At 40.4% G+C, this 14146-nt stretch overlaps 1 protein-coding gene across 1 annotated transcript in view; it reads right to left on the reverse strand.

Moving 5' to 3' along the window:
• GRIN3A (glutamate ionotropic receptor NMDA type subunit 3A) overlaps positions 1–14146 on the reverse strand; it is a 215867-nt gene that overhangs the window by 37988 nt on the left and 163733 nt on the right. The window contains exon 6 of the mRNA XM_088838214.1: positions 10303–10454. Coding sequence (XP_088694340.1) covers positions 10303–10454 — 152 coding nt within the window. The remainder of the gene's footprint in view (positions 1–10302; positions 10455–14146) is intronic.

Consider the following 14146-nt stretch of genomic DNA (forward strand, 5'->3'; position numbering starts at 1 on the left):
AGGTTTCTGGATTTCTGAAGTAGAGCTCCCTTCACTGCAATGTTCCACCTCATGCTTAGTACGTTATTTGTTTCCCTAAACATCCAACAACAACACAAGGAGACCCATGGATTCAGAGGCAGAAGACCCTGTAAAAACCCAGCAAGCTATGGCTTCAACTGACGCTCACAGAGATTCAGTAACTTCCCCAAGGATGTGAAATTGTGTCCTCAGAGTAACGATAGAGCAAGGGTGGTCTGCCCTCTAAGACCAAGGTCATTCTAGCCCCAGTTGTCCTATCTCCTCCTCTGTAATCTGTGCAAGGAACAGTCTCTCTCCCGGCAGGCTAGACCTTGGTCTGTAGGTGCAGAAGCTGCACATTCTAGGTGGTAAGGCTGCAGGAGCTTCTTTTAGCTGGCCCCTTCTCCACTTTCACTTGCCATGAGGGGCTGTTCTAGACAGTTTTTACCTCCTAGACTCACTCTTCACCTCTCCCCATCCAAATTTGTGCCATGGGGAGGCTTATGGACCACAATGACTGGTTTCCTTGGCTTAAGGCAGTGGTAGAAGAGGCTGGGGTGGGGGGAGCGGAGAGGAGACTAAGGTCAGGTATTTACTTCCTGGCCCTCTCTCAGCCACGTCACTGTGGAATGTCTATGCTCCTAACCAAAGGCTCCAGCTCCTATTTTAATACCCTCTCCTGAAGTGAAAGGCAAAGGAAAAAAGGAAAAATATACACATCTGAATGCAGAATTCCAAACAATAAAAAGGAGAGATAAGAAAGCCTTCCTAAGTGAACAATGCAAAAATTTAGTTGAAAACAATAGAATGGGAAAGACTAGAGGTCTCTTCAAGAAAATCAGAGATACCAGGGGAACATTTCATGCAAAGATAGGCACAATAAAGGACAGAAATGGCATGGACCTAACAGAAGCAGAAGATATATTAAGAAGAGGTGGCAAGAATACACAGAAAAATGATACAAAAAAGATCTTAGTGACATGGATAGCCATGATGGTATGATCACTCACCTAGAGCCAGACATCCGGGAAGTCTGGAGTGTGAAGTCAAGTAGACCTTAGGAAGCATCATTGCAAACAAAGCTAGTGGAGGTAATGGAATTCTAACTGAACTATTTCAAATCCTAAAAGACGATGCTGTGAAAGTGCTGCACTCAATATGCCAGCAAATTTGGAAAACTCAGCAGTGACTACAGGACTGGAAATGATCAGTTTTCATTTCAATCCCAAAGAAAGGCAATGCCAAATAATGTTCAAACTACTTCACAATTATACTCATTTCATGTGCTAACAAGGTCATGCTCAAAATCCTTCAAACTAGGCTTCAGCAGTACATGATTCAAGAACTTCCAGATGTACAAGCTAGATTTAGAAAAGGCAGAGGAACCAAAGATCAAATTGCCAATGTCTGTTGGATCATCGAAAAGGCAAGAGAATTCCAGAAAAACATCTGCTTCATTGACTATGCTAAAGACTTTGACTGTGTGGATCACAACAAACTGTGGAAAATTCTTAAAGAGATGGGAATACCAGACAGTCTTACCTGCCTTCTGAGAAACCTGTGTGCAGGTCAAAAAGCAACAGTTAGAACCAGACATGGAACAACAGACTGGTTCCAAATTGGAAAAGGAGTATGTCAAGGCTATATATTTTCACCCTGCTTGCTGCTGCTGCTGCTGCTAAGTCACTTCAGTCATGTCCGACTCTGTGTGACCCCATAGACGGAAGCCACCAGGCTCCCCCGTCCCTGGAATTCTCCAGGCAAGAACACTGGAGTGAGTTGCCATTTCCTTCTCCAATGTGTGAAAGTGAAAAGTGAAAGTGAAGTCGCTCAGTCGTGTCCAACCCATAGCGACCCCACGGACTGCAGCCTACCAGGCTCCTCCATCCATGGGATTTTCTAGGCAAGAGTACTGGAGTGGCTTGCCGTTGCCTTCTCTGGCTTACTTACCTTATATGCTGAGTATATCATGTGAAATGCTGGGCTGGATGAATCACAAGCTGGAATCAAGATTGTCAGGAGAAATATCAATAACTTCAGATATGCAGATATCACCACCCTTATAGCAGAAATCAAAGAGGAAGTAAAGATCCTCTTGATGAAGGTGAAAGAGGAGAGTTAAAAAGCTGGCTTAAAACTCAACACTTAAAAAATGAAGATCATTGCATCTGGTCCCATCACTTCATGGCAAAAAGATAGGGAAACAATGGAAACAGTGATAGACTTTTTTCCCTTGAGTTCCAAAATCACTGTGGACGGTGACTATAGGCATGAAATTAAAAGATGCTTACTCTTTGGAAGAAAAGCTATGACAAACCTAGACAGCATATTAAAAAGCAGAGACATTACTTTTCTGACAAAGGTCCATATAGTCAAAGCTATGGTTTGTCCGGTAGCCATGCACAGATGTAAAGAAGACTGAGCACTGAACAACTGTGCTGTTGGAGAAGACTCTTGAGAGTCCCTTGGACTGCACGGAGATCAAACCAGTCAATCCTAAAGGAAATCAGTCCTGAATATTCATTGGAAGGAGTGATGCTGAAGTTGAAGTCCAAATACTTTGGCCACCTGATGCAAAGAACTGACTCATTGGAAAAGACCCTGTTGCTGGGAAAGACTGAAGACAGGAGGAGAAGGGGACGACAGAGGATGAGATAGTTGGATGGCATCACCGACTCAATGGACATGAGTTTGAGCAAACTCCTGGAGATGATGAAGGACAGGGAAACATAGAGTGCTACAGTCCATGGGGTTGCAAAGAGTCAGACATAACTGGGTGACTGAACAACAAAGGCAGTAGTGGAAGATGCCAGGGCAGGAGGAGACTAAGGTCAGGTATTTACTTCCTTGCCCTCTCTCAACCAGGTCACTGTGGCATGTTTACATCCCTAACCAAAGGCTCCACCTCCTATATGAATGCCTTTTCCTGTGCCTCCCTGGCTTCTAGGAGTGGCTGTCTCCATGTTTCCCTTTGAGCTAAGGTGTGCTTCCTTAGCTTAGGTAATGTCTCCTTCACTTTACCTGCCCTGAGATATTGCAGTATTTCTGTTGTTTCCTTAGATCACACCTCTGTAAACACTTTCTTGAAAATTCTCCTCAGGCTGTTTGAGTGTGCTATCCATTCTCTGCCCAAACTGTTTCCTCTTCCTTCTTAACTATTCCCAGTTGGTTAAAAGGCATGTTATTCAACCCAGTATTTAAAGGAGACTTTTAAAAAGAGTTATCATCATAAATCTTAATAATTCCTTGAAAAGTTTTGGGAGTTTGCTATGCTGTGACCTGCTGCCTTCCTTTTCCTTGTTTGTAAATAACAGATTTCATAAAACCTGAAACTCTTAAATTCAGTCAGTGACTTAAAAAAAATTACATTATTTTTTGGCTGAGTCAGAGTAAAATGAAGGAATTTTAAAGTCTGCCATAGTTTTTTCCTGTGGAATTGATCGACAATGAGTCTACTGTGGGCAGAGACACAGCTGTGCTAGGAGGATCATGAAGAAACATCTGAGATCAATTTAAAATTCCTCTCTGAAAATTGCTGGAGTCTGGTCTGCAGAATTGGATCTACAATTTTCTAGGTGACTCTGGGGAGCAGATAAATCCCTAGAATTAAAAAAAAGAGTTTATTCTCCAGAGAGATAGCAGCTAGACAGCTCTAGGGTTGCCAAGAGATGAAAGGTGAATAGATCAAGGTTCTCACAGGGGATCAAGTATTAATGTCCAAATGTGAGAAACAGATGGAAGAAAGCATGATAGGTGACCATATATTGCTATTATTCATTTGCTAAATGAGGATTTTTTTTTTTTTTTTCCAGAGTGAAATTGTTTAATGACTTTGTGGTAACAGACGTGGACTAGGACTGCACCTGGAAAATGGGAGGTCAGAGGAATGTCTTTCTTAAGAGCACATGTTGGGAGAGGTACCCTCCAGAACATTCCTGCTTCTGCTGTGCTGTGCTCTGCCCCCCTCCCCCTGAGGGTGAAGGAAGAGGGATGTGTTCATTAAACCAGGAGTCCCCAACCTCTGGGATTTAGTGCCTGATGATCTGAGGTGGAGCTGATGTAATAAAAATAGGAATAAAGTGCACAATAAATGTAATGCTCTTGAATCATCCCCAAACCATCCCCCTACCCGGGTCCATGGAAAAACTGTCTCCCATGGAATAGGTCCCTGGTGCCAAAAAGGTTGGGAACCACTGCATTAAACTTCTACTTTATTAACTCCTTACAAAAAAGTTACTGAAGAGATGAAGAATCTGAGACTGAGGTGGGTTCGTGATTTTTCCAAGGCAGGTAGGTGGTACATGCAGGCTTCAAATATGGTTTGTCTGATTTCAAATCCAGTCCTACTTTCTTCCCACTAATAGCCCAGAGTGTATGATGTTTGAGGCAAAAGGGATGGCAAAGAAAGTGCTAACAAACACGTTTCCTTCTTCTGACCTTTTCTGAGAGAAAGCTAACCACCCCCGCGCCCCCCCCCCCGCCCCCGCAAACAGCAGGTGGAGACCCAAGGATTGGGTGAAAGAAAATACAGTAGGCAGAGGGCCTTCACAGAGGAGACCAAGTTCAGCCAATGAACTGAACATGGATTTCATTGAATTACATTGTACCTTTAGGTTCTGTGAGGGTGACATCCTGAAATTCTGTCCTAGGTTCTTCAAGACAAACATGCCAGTCAATGCCCAAAGATATGCTCTGCTATTTAAATGCACACAGGTGAGCATCCCTGCAAAGCAGCGTATTACTGAACAGACCACAATAGGGCTTACTTCAGACCACCATCTTGAGAAAGAAGTGCTCCCTGTGTGTCCTTAACATTCCCCGAGGCTGGAGGTGGCCCCCCTAACTCTACACCCTCATGGATGTTATCTGAATCTTCCTTTATTTCTGTCTCTGAAGTTCCAGGTAAGGGTACACTTCTCTTCCATTCTCCTCTTTCCTACCCCTCACCCCTTCAAATTCAGCTGACCTGGAAAGCCAGCCCAGGGTTGTCTTAATAACCATAACTTGATCCTGACATCAGCCTCTTATCCAGTTGCTTTCAGCTCACTACATCCAGAGTTTCCCAAATGCCTCTCCCCTGAATTTGTTCCATTAAAAAACCATGGTTGAAAAATGATGTGGTATATTTTGCATGCATCATTTGAGCAGTTCATGGCTTTTCTGATTTTTTGTTTTTCGAAACCTGTCTTCTTTTTTGTCCACACTTAATTTGGTTTTGTTTGAAATTTCTGATAAATCCATATAGCCCTGGAACAGTTATGATGAAACCTCATCATCCTTAAGGATGTAAGTTACTTTGTGGATATCACATTTGGGTACAGGCTCACTATTTTACATGCACTGTATGCCTTAATTTTCACCACAGTCCTATGAAGTAGACATTTTCACCCCAACTTGCAAAAACTGAGGCTAGGAATGGACAAGTAACACGTTTTATCACTTAGATGGTAGCGTTCAAACCTAGAACTGTCTCCAAAGCCCATGCTTTCAACCATTATGCTTTATGGCAAATATATTAAGCATTCTCATCTCAGGATGACATAAAGAAAGACCATGATCACTATATCAAAGCTGGGAGGGTGCTTGTAGATGATTATATCCAAATACCTCATTGTACTGATGACTAGAAGCAGGTAGGATGGGAGAAGGTGTAAAACAGGTGGTTGGTTGTCTACTTAGCATCCATTCTCCTGAATCATTCTTCCTAAAGGAACCCTGCTTTCATTTAGGTCTTCTCTATGGGACTATGTATTGCCAGGGAAGCTGCCCCCTTATTAGTCCTAGGGGATGAGTCATGGCTGGCTAATCTATCATGGTAATTTCATTCTCCTCACCATTGATTGGTTTAAACATGGACAGATGACACAATTTTTGGCCAATGAATATGAGGAAATCTACTAGAGAGTTTCTGGGAAGGTTTCCCCACTTCTAGAAAGAGCTGTAGGAAAATATCTAAAGGTATCTATGAACCCCAGGAAATTCTCCTGATGGAAGGAGAGGAAGTATTAATACTTCTATTTACTATGCCAAGTTTTTTTTTTACTAGGTCTTTCCATAAATGTTCTCTTATTCCTAGAACAAAATGACAAGTTATGTTTTATTGACTTCCCTGGTGGCTCAGATGGTAAAGTGTCTGCCTACAATGAGGGGGACCCGGGTTCAATCCCTGAGTCGGGAAGATCTCCTAGAGAACGAAATGGCTACCCACTCCAATATTCTTGCCTGGAAAATCCCATGGACAGAGGAACCTGGTAGGCTACAGTTCATGGGATTGCAAGAGTCGGACATGACTTAGTGACTTCACTTTCACTTCACTTTCATATCCATTCATAAATGAAGAAACTCAGACCTAGGAATAGTTAAGTCACTCAGTTATTAATTGGTAGAGCCAGTATGCAAGTCTTGAAGTGTATGGCTTCAAATCTATTACGTTTTGTGTTAGATATTTCACACTGAAATTAGATTTATGTTAGTGATTATGAGTCTATGTATGTTTCCTTCTATGTATCCAGGTGGAGTTAGGTTCTGAGTCTGAAGAGCCCTGTATCCTGAGAAGCTTGTCCTGGGAGCTAGATTGTCCATCCAGCTGATGTCTTGGTCTCATGGTCCTCTGAAATGGCACAACCTAGAGATGTGCTTGTGATCAGAGAGGTGTAAATAATTACATATTGCTGGCTTTGGGGACATGACAGGGAGGCTCCCTTTATCTTATCTAATGTCTTGCTGTCAACTTTGATCACTTGGAGATTTTGGCTTGAATTAACCCTTGTCACAACAAGTGGTAGGAAATGCCAAATAATTGTTCCTTTGCACAATTTAAGTGATTCAGTTCAGTTCAGTTGCTCAGTCGTGTCCGACTCTCTGCGACACCATGAATCACAGCACGCCAGGCCTCCCTGTCCATCACCAACTCCCGGAGGTCACTCAAACTCATGTCCACAGAGTTGGTGATGCCATCCAGCCATCTCATTCTCAGTCGTCCTCTTCTCCTCCGCCCCCAACCTTTCCCAGCATCAGAGTCTTTTCCAGTGAGTCAACTCGTCACATGAGGTGGCCAAAGTATTGCAGTTTCAGCTTTAGCATCAGTCCCTCCAATGAACACCCAGGATTGATCTCCTTTAGAATGGACTGGTTGGATCTCCTTGCAGTCCAAGGGACTCTCAAGAGTCTTCTCCAACACCACAGTTCAAAAGCATCAATTCTTCGGCGATCAGCTTTCTTCACAGTCCAACTCTCACATCCATACATGACCACTGGAAAAGCCATAGCCTTGACTAGACGGACCTTTGTTGGCAAAGTAATGTCTCTGCTTTTAAATATATTATCAAGGTTAGTCGTAACTTTCCTTCCAAGGAGTAAGTGTCTTTTAAGTTCATGGCTGCAATCAGCATCTGCAGTGATTTTGGAGCCCCCAAAAATAAAGTCTGACACTGTTTCCACTGTTTTTCCATCTATTTCCCATGAAGTGATGGGACCAGATGCCATGATCTTTGTTTTCTGAATGTTGAGCTTCAAGCCAACCTTTTCACTCTCCTCTTTCACTTTCATCAAGAGGCTTTTGAGTTCCTCTTCACTTTCTGCCATAAGGGTGGTGTCATCTGCATATCTGAGGTGATTGATATTTCTCCCAGCAATCTTGATTCCAGCTTGTGCTTCTTCCAGCCCAGCGTTCCTCATGATGTACTCTGCATATAAGTTAAATAAGCAAGGTGACAATATACAGCCTTGACATACTCCTTTTCCTATTTGGAACCAGTCTGTTGTTCCATGTACAGTTCTGACTGTTGCTTCCTGACCTGCATACAGGTTTCTCAAGAGGCAGGTCAGGTGGTCTGGGATTCCCATCTCTTTCAGAATTTTCCACAGTTTATTGTGATCCACACAGTCAAAGGCTTTGGCATAGTCAATGAAGGAGAAATAGATGTTTTTCTGGAACTCTCTTGGTTTCTCCATGATCCAGCGGATGTTGGCAATTTGATCTCTGGTGTTTCTGCCTTTTCTAAAACGTGCTTGAACATCTGGGAGTTCATGGTTCACATATTGCTGAAGCCTGACTTGGAGAATTTTGAGCATGACTTTACTAGCGTGTGAAATGAGTGCAATTTAAGTGATTAGTTTGTTTATTTTCTTGGTTGGATTAATTCAGCTGACCAAGCCAAGTTTTATTTCTTTTAGCTTTTTCTAAAGTGAAAATATCTCCAAATAAATATAAAAATTCTTGCCTTACAGGGTTGTAGTGAGAACCAATGAGTTAATGTCCCAAATACAGTTTTTGTCACATGGTAAGAAACAGAGCATGCTAGTTTTCTAATTCCTTAGTTTCCTGCTTCCTTCCTTTAAATCTTTGCTCAGTTATTGTAAAGATTGTCTTCTCAATAAGCTATGAGATTATAAAGAGAGATAGAAGAGGGCAGCAGAGGATGAGATAGATAGCATCACCGACTCAATGGACATGAATTTGAGCAAATTCTGGGAGATAATAAAGGACAGAGAAGTCTAGTGTGCTGCAGTCCATAGGGTCACAAAGGGTCAGACACAACTTAGCGGCTGAACAACAACAATGATTCGGATTGCATCAGGGGTTGTGGGAAGGCTCTGAAGAAGGGGGGTTTCAGCTGAGAGTTCATAATGAGAAGGCACTCATTATAAAAGGGTTAATGTTGGGAGGGTGGGGGGAGGATTAGTAATTAGGAAGAAGGATGCAATAGCAGGTGCCAAGACCTTAAGGCAGGAAAGCCACTGATGTATCTCCATCTGAAATGACCATCTTGGTGGAGCTGTAATGAGCCAGGAGGAAAATGGCATGAATGAGGCTGAGGAAATAGGCAGGGTCAAGTCCCTCAGGGCATTGCAGGGCATGTTCAACATTTCAGATTGTTCCTTAGTTAACATGGAAGTCACTGCAGGCTTAAGTACAAACAGGATGTGCCTTGTGGAAAACACACTGGAGAAAGGCAGGCATGAAAACAGAGAGACTAGTGAGGAGTCTTCTGCAGTGGTCCAAGTGAGGAATGATGGCTTGGACTAGAGTGATGACAGTGGAGATGGCAATAAATGGGCATATTTGAGACATATTTTATAGAAGTAAAAGATACGACTTGTTAATGGATGCAGAAGGTAAGATGTGGGAGGCATTAAAGGATCCCTGACAGTTTTTGGAATGAGAAACTTGATGGACAGAGATACCATTACCCAAGACGTGAAGCACAGGAAGAAAAGCGGATTTAGGACAGAAGATCAGGGTTCTGTTTTGACAAATTAAATGTGAGATGCGTGTAAGGTATTCAAGTGGAGGTGTCAAACAGGAAGGTAGATATATGGTTCTAGAGCTCAGAAGAGTCATTGTTGAAATATAAATTCGACAGCTGTTGGTGAAGAGAGGCTCTTGGGAGTCATTATTATCAGCTTTAGATTTTTTTTTAAATGTCAGGCTGACCTTGTTACTGTTTTATTTGCCTTCTCTTTTAAATACTGGAGTCTGGCTCTTATTACACCTTTTAGTCTCCTATCTTAATTATCCAATCTCTGACTCACTTTGCAGTTTTCTTTCTAATTATATCATAAAGGCAGAGTATATGATAGAAAGATGTATTTTCTGGTTACTTGTGTGCCTTAGTCAAATCACTTAGGATCTCTGGATATTAGCTTCCTATACATAAAAGAAGTGAGTTGATTGTTTTTAGTTTAAAAATATCTAGGATTATCTAAGAATTACCTGGTTATGTCTGTTTCTCTAAGCAGGATCCACCACTGGACCCCTGGGAAATTAGATCTTGAGGATATTTTGCAATCCGTATCATGACCAGCAATTAACAGTTAAACTAAACACTGTTAATGTCAGTCTCAGATACTATTATGGTAATGCAGAATAGCATTTATTCTGCATTTGTGGATATAATATGTAGGGAAAAAATAGAGAAATTCAGACATTTACTCATCCAAGTAGCATCACAGTTAAATACAAAACAAACTTGTTTTATTGAAAATTCCTATTCGATAGTCTTCCTTCAAGTGAAATTAGAAGTAATCGAAATATCATGGTCCCTGGAGAAGGAAATGACAGCCCACCTAGTATTCTTGCCTGGGAAATCCCATGGACACAGGAGCCTGGTGGGCTATGGTCCATAGCGTTGCAAAGAGTTGTACACGACTTAGTGACTAAACAGCAGCTGCAAATATGGTGAATTCTAGGAGGTGTAATAGCCTACATTATTGGCCACTGACACATATGACAGCATTTCCTAATATTCTTCAAGGTAAAGCTATACAAAGCATCAACATTATCAGCAGTTTCCCCCTTACCTCAGTGACAGCAAAACTTCTCTTGCCACAGGGAACCACCTTATACCACTTGTCATGTAGCACATCCATAAACCCGTGTGACTTGTATTGACTGATTAGCTCGGATATATTGGAGGTAAAAGGAGAGTTGGGAGGGAGACCAATGCCGTACCCTAGAAGAAAATACAATCTCAGATGAGTGTTTCACTTAGGAGTTTCCTGAGATGTTGCCACCACACCTGATATTGCTGTCAGACCTGGTAACAAGGACATAGTAAGCTTTCATCATCTTTCCCTCAAAGGACTCAGAAATGTCCTAGGTATGATTATCTTGGATCTGCTATTTCTCTGAGTAAAAGAGATGAGTCCAGAAAGGAGAGAAATGATTTGTGTACTGTGTAGTAGAGGCACATTGTATTCCAAGGCTTTCTGCCCTTCCCTTCAAGGTATTTTTCAGAAGCCATCTTTCAGGTCTTTACTAGGGCTTGGATTCCCTATCTTCTTCTCCCAGAAACCCTCATCTGGACCTTTAAAATACAAAATTAGTTAAATTACAATCCCTGGTCTATGAAATACCCTCATCATTGGTCATGCATAACCCTCTTTTACTTTTATTTTATTTTTACTAATAGAATGAGGCCTTGTGAATGTACAGTATAGCATAAGCACTAAAACATCAACAAAAACTTGTCAAAAAAAAAAGGAGTCTGGTAAAACCAAGTGTTGAAGCAAATGTAAATCAGTAAGATCACTTATTCATTGCTTGTGGGAATGCAAATTGATGTACCCACTTTGGAAAACTGTTTGCTATTACTTTATATAGCTGAAGATTTATATGCTCTAAGACAAACAACTTTAAGTACATTCCTAAAGAACTCCTCCACAACTAGACCAGGAGATATGTTTAAGAATGTTCTTAGAGACATTTTTTATAACAGCAAAAACTGGAAACAACCTAAATGTTAACAAGAGAATGGGTAAATAAATGTGGAATATTTACACAATGGAATGTTGTATAGTGTGAAACATGAATGATATGGAAAAATATGGATGACTCTTAGCAACACTAAGTAAGAAGATCAGTCTCAGAAGATTGCAGCATGAATCCATTGTGTAAATGCAAAACCTTAAAAACAAACCAGTATATTTTTAGGAATTCATATATATGTGATAGAAGTATATTTAGAAAAAAATCAAGAAAATGATAAACCAAATATCTGGGACAACAGTTATTCAAGGCAAGAGAGGCAGGGAAAAGGATGAAGGAGGAGCTTGAAGAAGATGTAATTTGTTGTCAGAGTTTTAATTAATTAGCTTTGACTCTTATCTTTACTTGGTCTGGGACTTTACTTGGTTTTCAAACTGTTACTTCACTGTTAATCTCTTTGACAAGCCATGTGGAAGAGCTAATTACCTATATTTTGTCTTTAACTATTGGGTTGGATAGTCAAAAAAAGATGTATTGCTGTCAAGATGATTGAGGAAGACAAACTGAAAATATAGCTAGCTCTTTTTTTCACATGCAAAGACAAAAGGCTGTCAAGAATATAGAGATGTACAACAGAAACTAACACATTGTAAAGCAGTGATACTCCAATAAAAATTAATAAAATAATTTAAAAATGAAGGCAAAGGAACAAAGAAACAAAAAACATATGCACATAACTTTATATAAATAGATAGTCAGCAAGGACCTACTGTTTAGCATAGCGAACTCTACTCAATACTCTGTAATAACCTACATGGGAAGAGAATCTGAAAAATAATAGATATATTTATCCATATAAATAAATCACTTTGCTGTATACTTGAAATTAATACAACATTGTAAATCAACTATAATATAAAATAAAAAATTTTAAATGTTAAAAACATCCAAAGGTACTTCATGGAAACAAATGCTTGCTATCATGGTTCCATCTTATAATTTATTTCCAAAGAAATTAGTTTTTGTTCTTTTTTAAAATTATAGATACACAAGCCCTTTTAAAAAAATTGATTTATTTTTCATTGAAGGAAATTGCTTTATAGAATTTTGTTGTTTTCTGTCAAAACTCAACATGAATCACCCGTAAGTGAAGTGAAGTCGCCCAGTTGTGTCCAACACTTTGCGACCCCATGGACTGTAGCCTACCAGGCTCCTCTGTCCATGGGATTTTCTGGGCAAGAATACTGGAGTGGGTTGTCATTTCCTTCTCCAGGAGATCTTCCCCACCCAGGGATCGAACCCAGGTCTCCCGTATTGTAGACAGATGCTTTACCGCCTGAGCCACCAGGGAATGAATCACCCATAGGTATACATATGTCCCCTCCCTTTTGAAACTCCCTCCCATATCCCTCCCCATCCCACCCCTCTATGCTGATACAGATCCCCTGTTTGAGTTTCCTGAGCCATACAACAAATTCCTGTTGGCTATCTATTTTGCATATGGTAATGTAAGCTTCCATGTTACTCTTTCCACACATCTCACCCTCTCCTCCCCTCTCCCCATGTCCATAAGTCTATTGTCTATGTCTGTTTCTCCATTGTTGCCCTGTAAATAAATTCTTCGGTATCATTTTTCTAGATTTTGTATAGTTAGAATACAATGTTTATCTTTCTCTTTCTAACTTACTTCACTCTCTATAATAGGTTCTAGGTTCATCCACCTCATCAGAACTGACTCAAATGCATTCTTTTTTATGACTAATATTCCATTGTGTATATGTACCACAACTTCTTTATCCATTCATCTGTCCATGGATATCTAGGTTGCTTCCATGTTCTAGTTATTGTAAATAGTGCTGCAGTGAACAATGAGATACTTGTGTCTCTTTCAATTTTGGTGTCCTCAGGTTATATGCTTAGGAGTGGGATTGCTGGGTCATATGGTGGTTTTGAGGAATCTCCTCATCGTCTTAGTTTTTTGAGGAATCTCCATACTGTCTTCCATAGTGGCTGCATCAGTTTACATTCCCACCAACAGTGCAAGAGCGTTGCCCTCCAGCATTTATTGTTTGTAGACATTTTGATGAGGGCCATTCCGGCCAGTGTGAGGTGATATCTCATGGTAGTTTTGATTTGCATTTCTCTAATAATGAATGATGTTGAACATCTTTTCATGTGTTTGTTAGCCAACTGTATGTCTTCTTTGGAGAAATGTCTGTTTAGGTATTTTTCCCACTTTTTGACTGGGTGGTTTGTTTTTCAGGTATTGAGTTGTATGTGCTGCTTGTATATTTTGGAAATTAATACTTTGTCAGTTGTTTCATTTGCTATTATTTTCCCCCATTCTGAGGGTTGCCTTTTCACCTTGCTTATAGTTTCCTTTGTTGTGAAAAAACTTTTAAGTTTAATCAGGTCCCACTTGCTTACTTTTGTTTTTATTTCCATTATTCTAGGAGGAGAATCATAGAGGATCTTGCTTTGATTTATGTCATCGAGTGTTCTGCCTATGTTTTCCTCTAAGAGTTTTATAGGTTCTGGTCTTACATTTAGGTCTTTAATCCATTTTGAGTTTATCTTTGAGTGTGGTGTTAGGAAGTGTTCTAATTTCATTCTTTTACATGTATCTGTCTAGTTTTCCCAGCACCATTTATGGAAGAGGCTGTCTTTGCCCCATTGTATATTCTTGCCTCCTTTGTCAAAATTAAGGTACCCATAGGTGCATGGGTTTATTTCTGGGCTTTCTATCTTGTTCCATTGATCTATATTTCTGTTTTTGTTCCTTGATGATTGTAGCTTGATACTCTCTTGATGACTGTAGTTTTGTAGTGTAATCTGAAGTCAGGAAGGTTGATTCCTCCAGCTCCATTCTTCTTTCTCAAGACTGCTTTGGCTATTTGGGGTCTTTTGTGTTTCCATATGAATTGTGAAATTTTTTGT

This window comes from Moschus berezovskii, chromosome 7 (genome assembly GCF_049115385.1).
Source record: "Moschus berezovskii isolate FMDL1 chromosome 7, NW_MosBer_1.0, whole genome shotgun sequence".
Lineage (NCBI taxonomy): Eukaryota > Metazoa > Chordata > Mammalia > Artiodactyla > Moschidae > Moschus > Moschus berezovskii.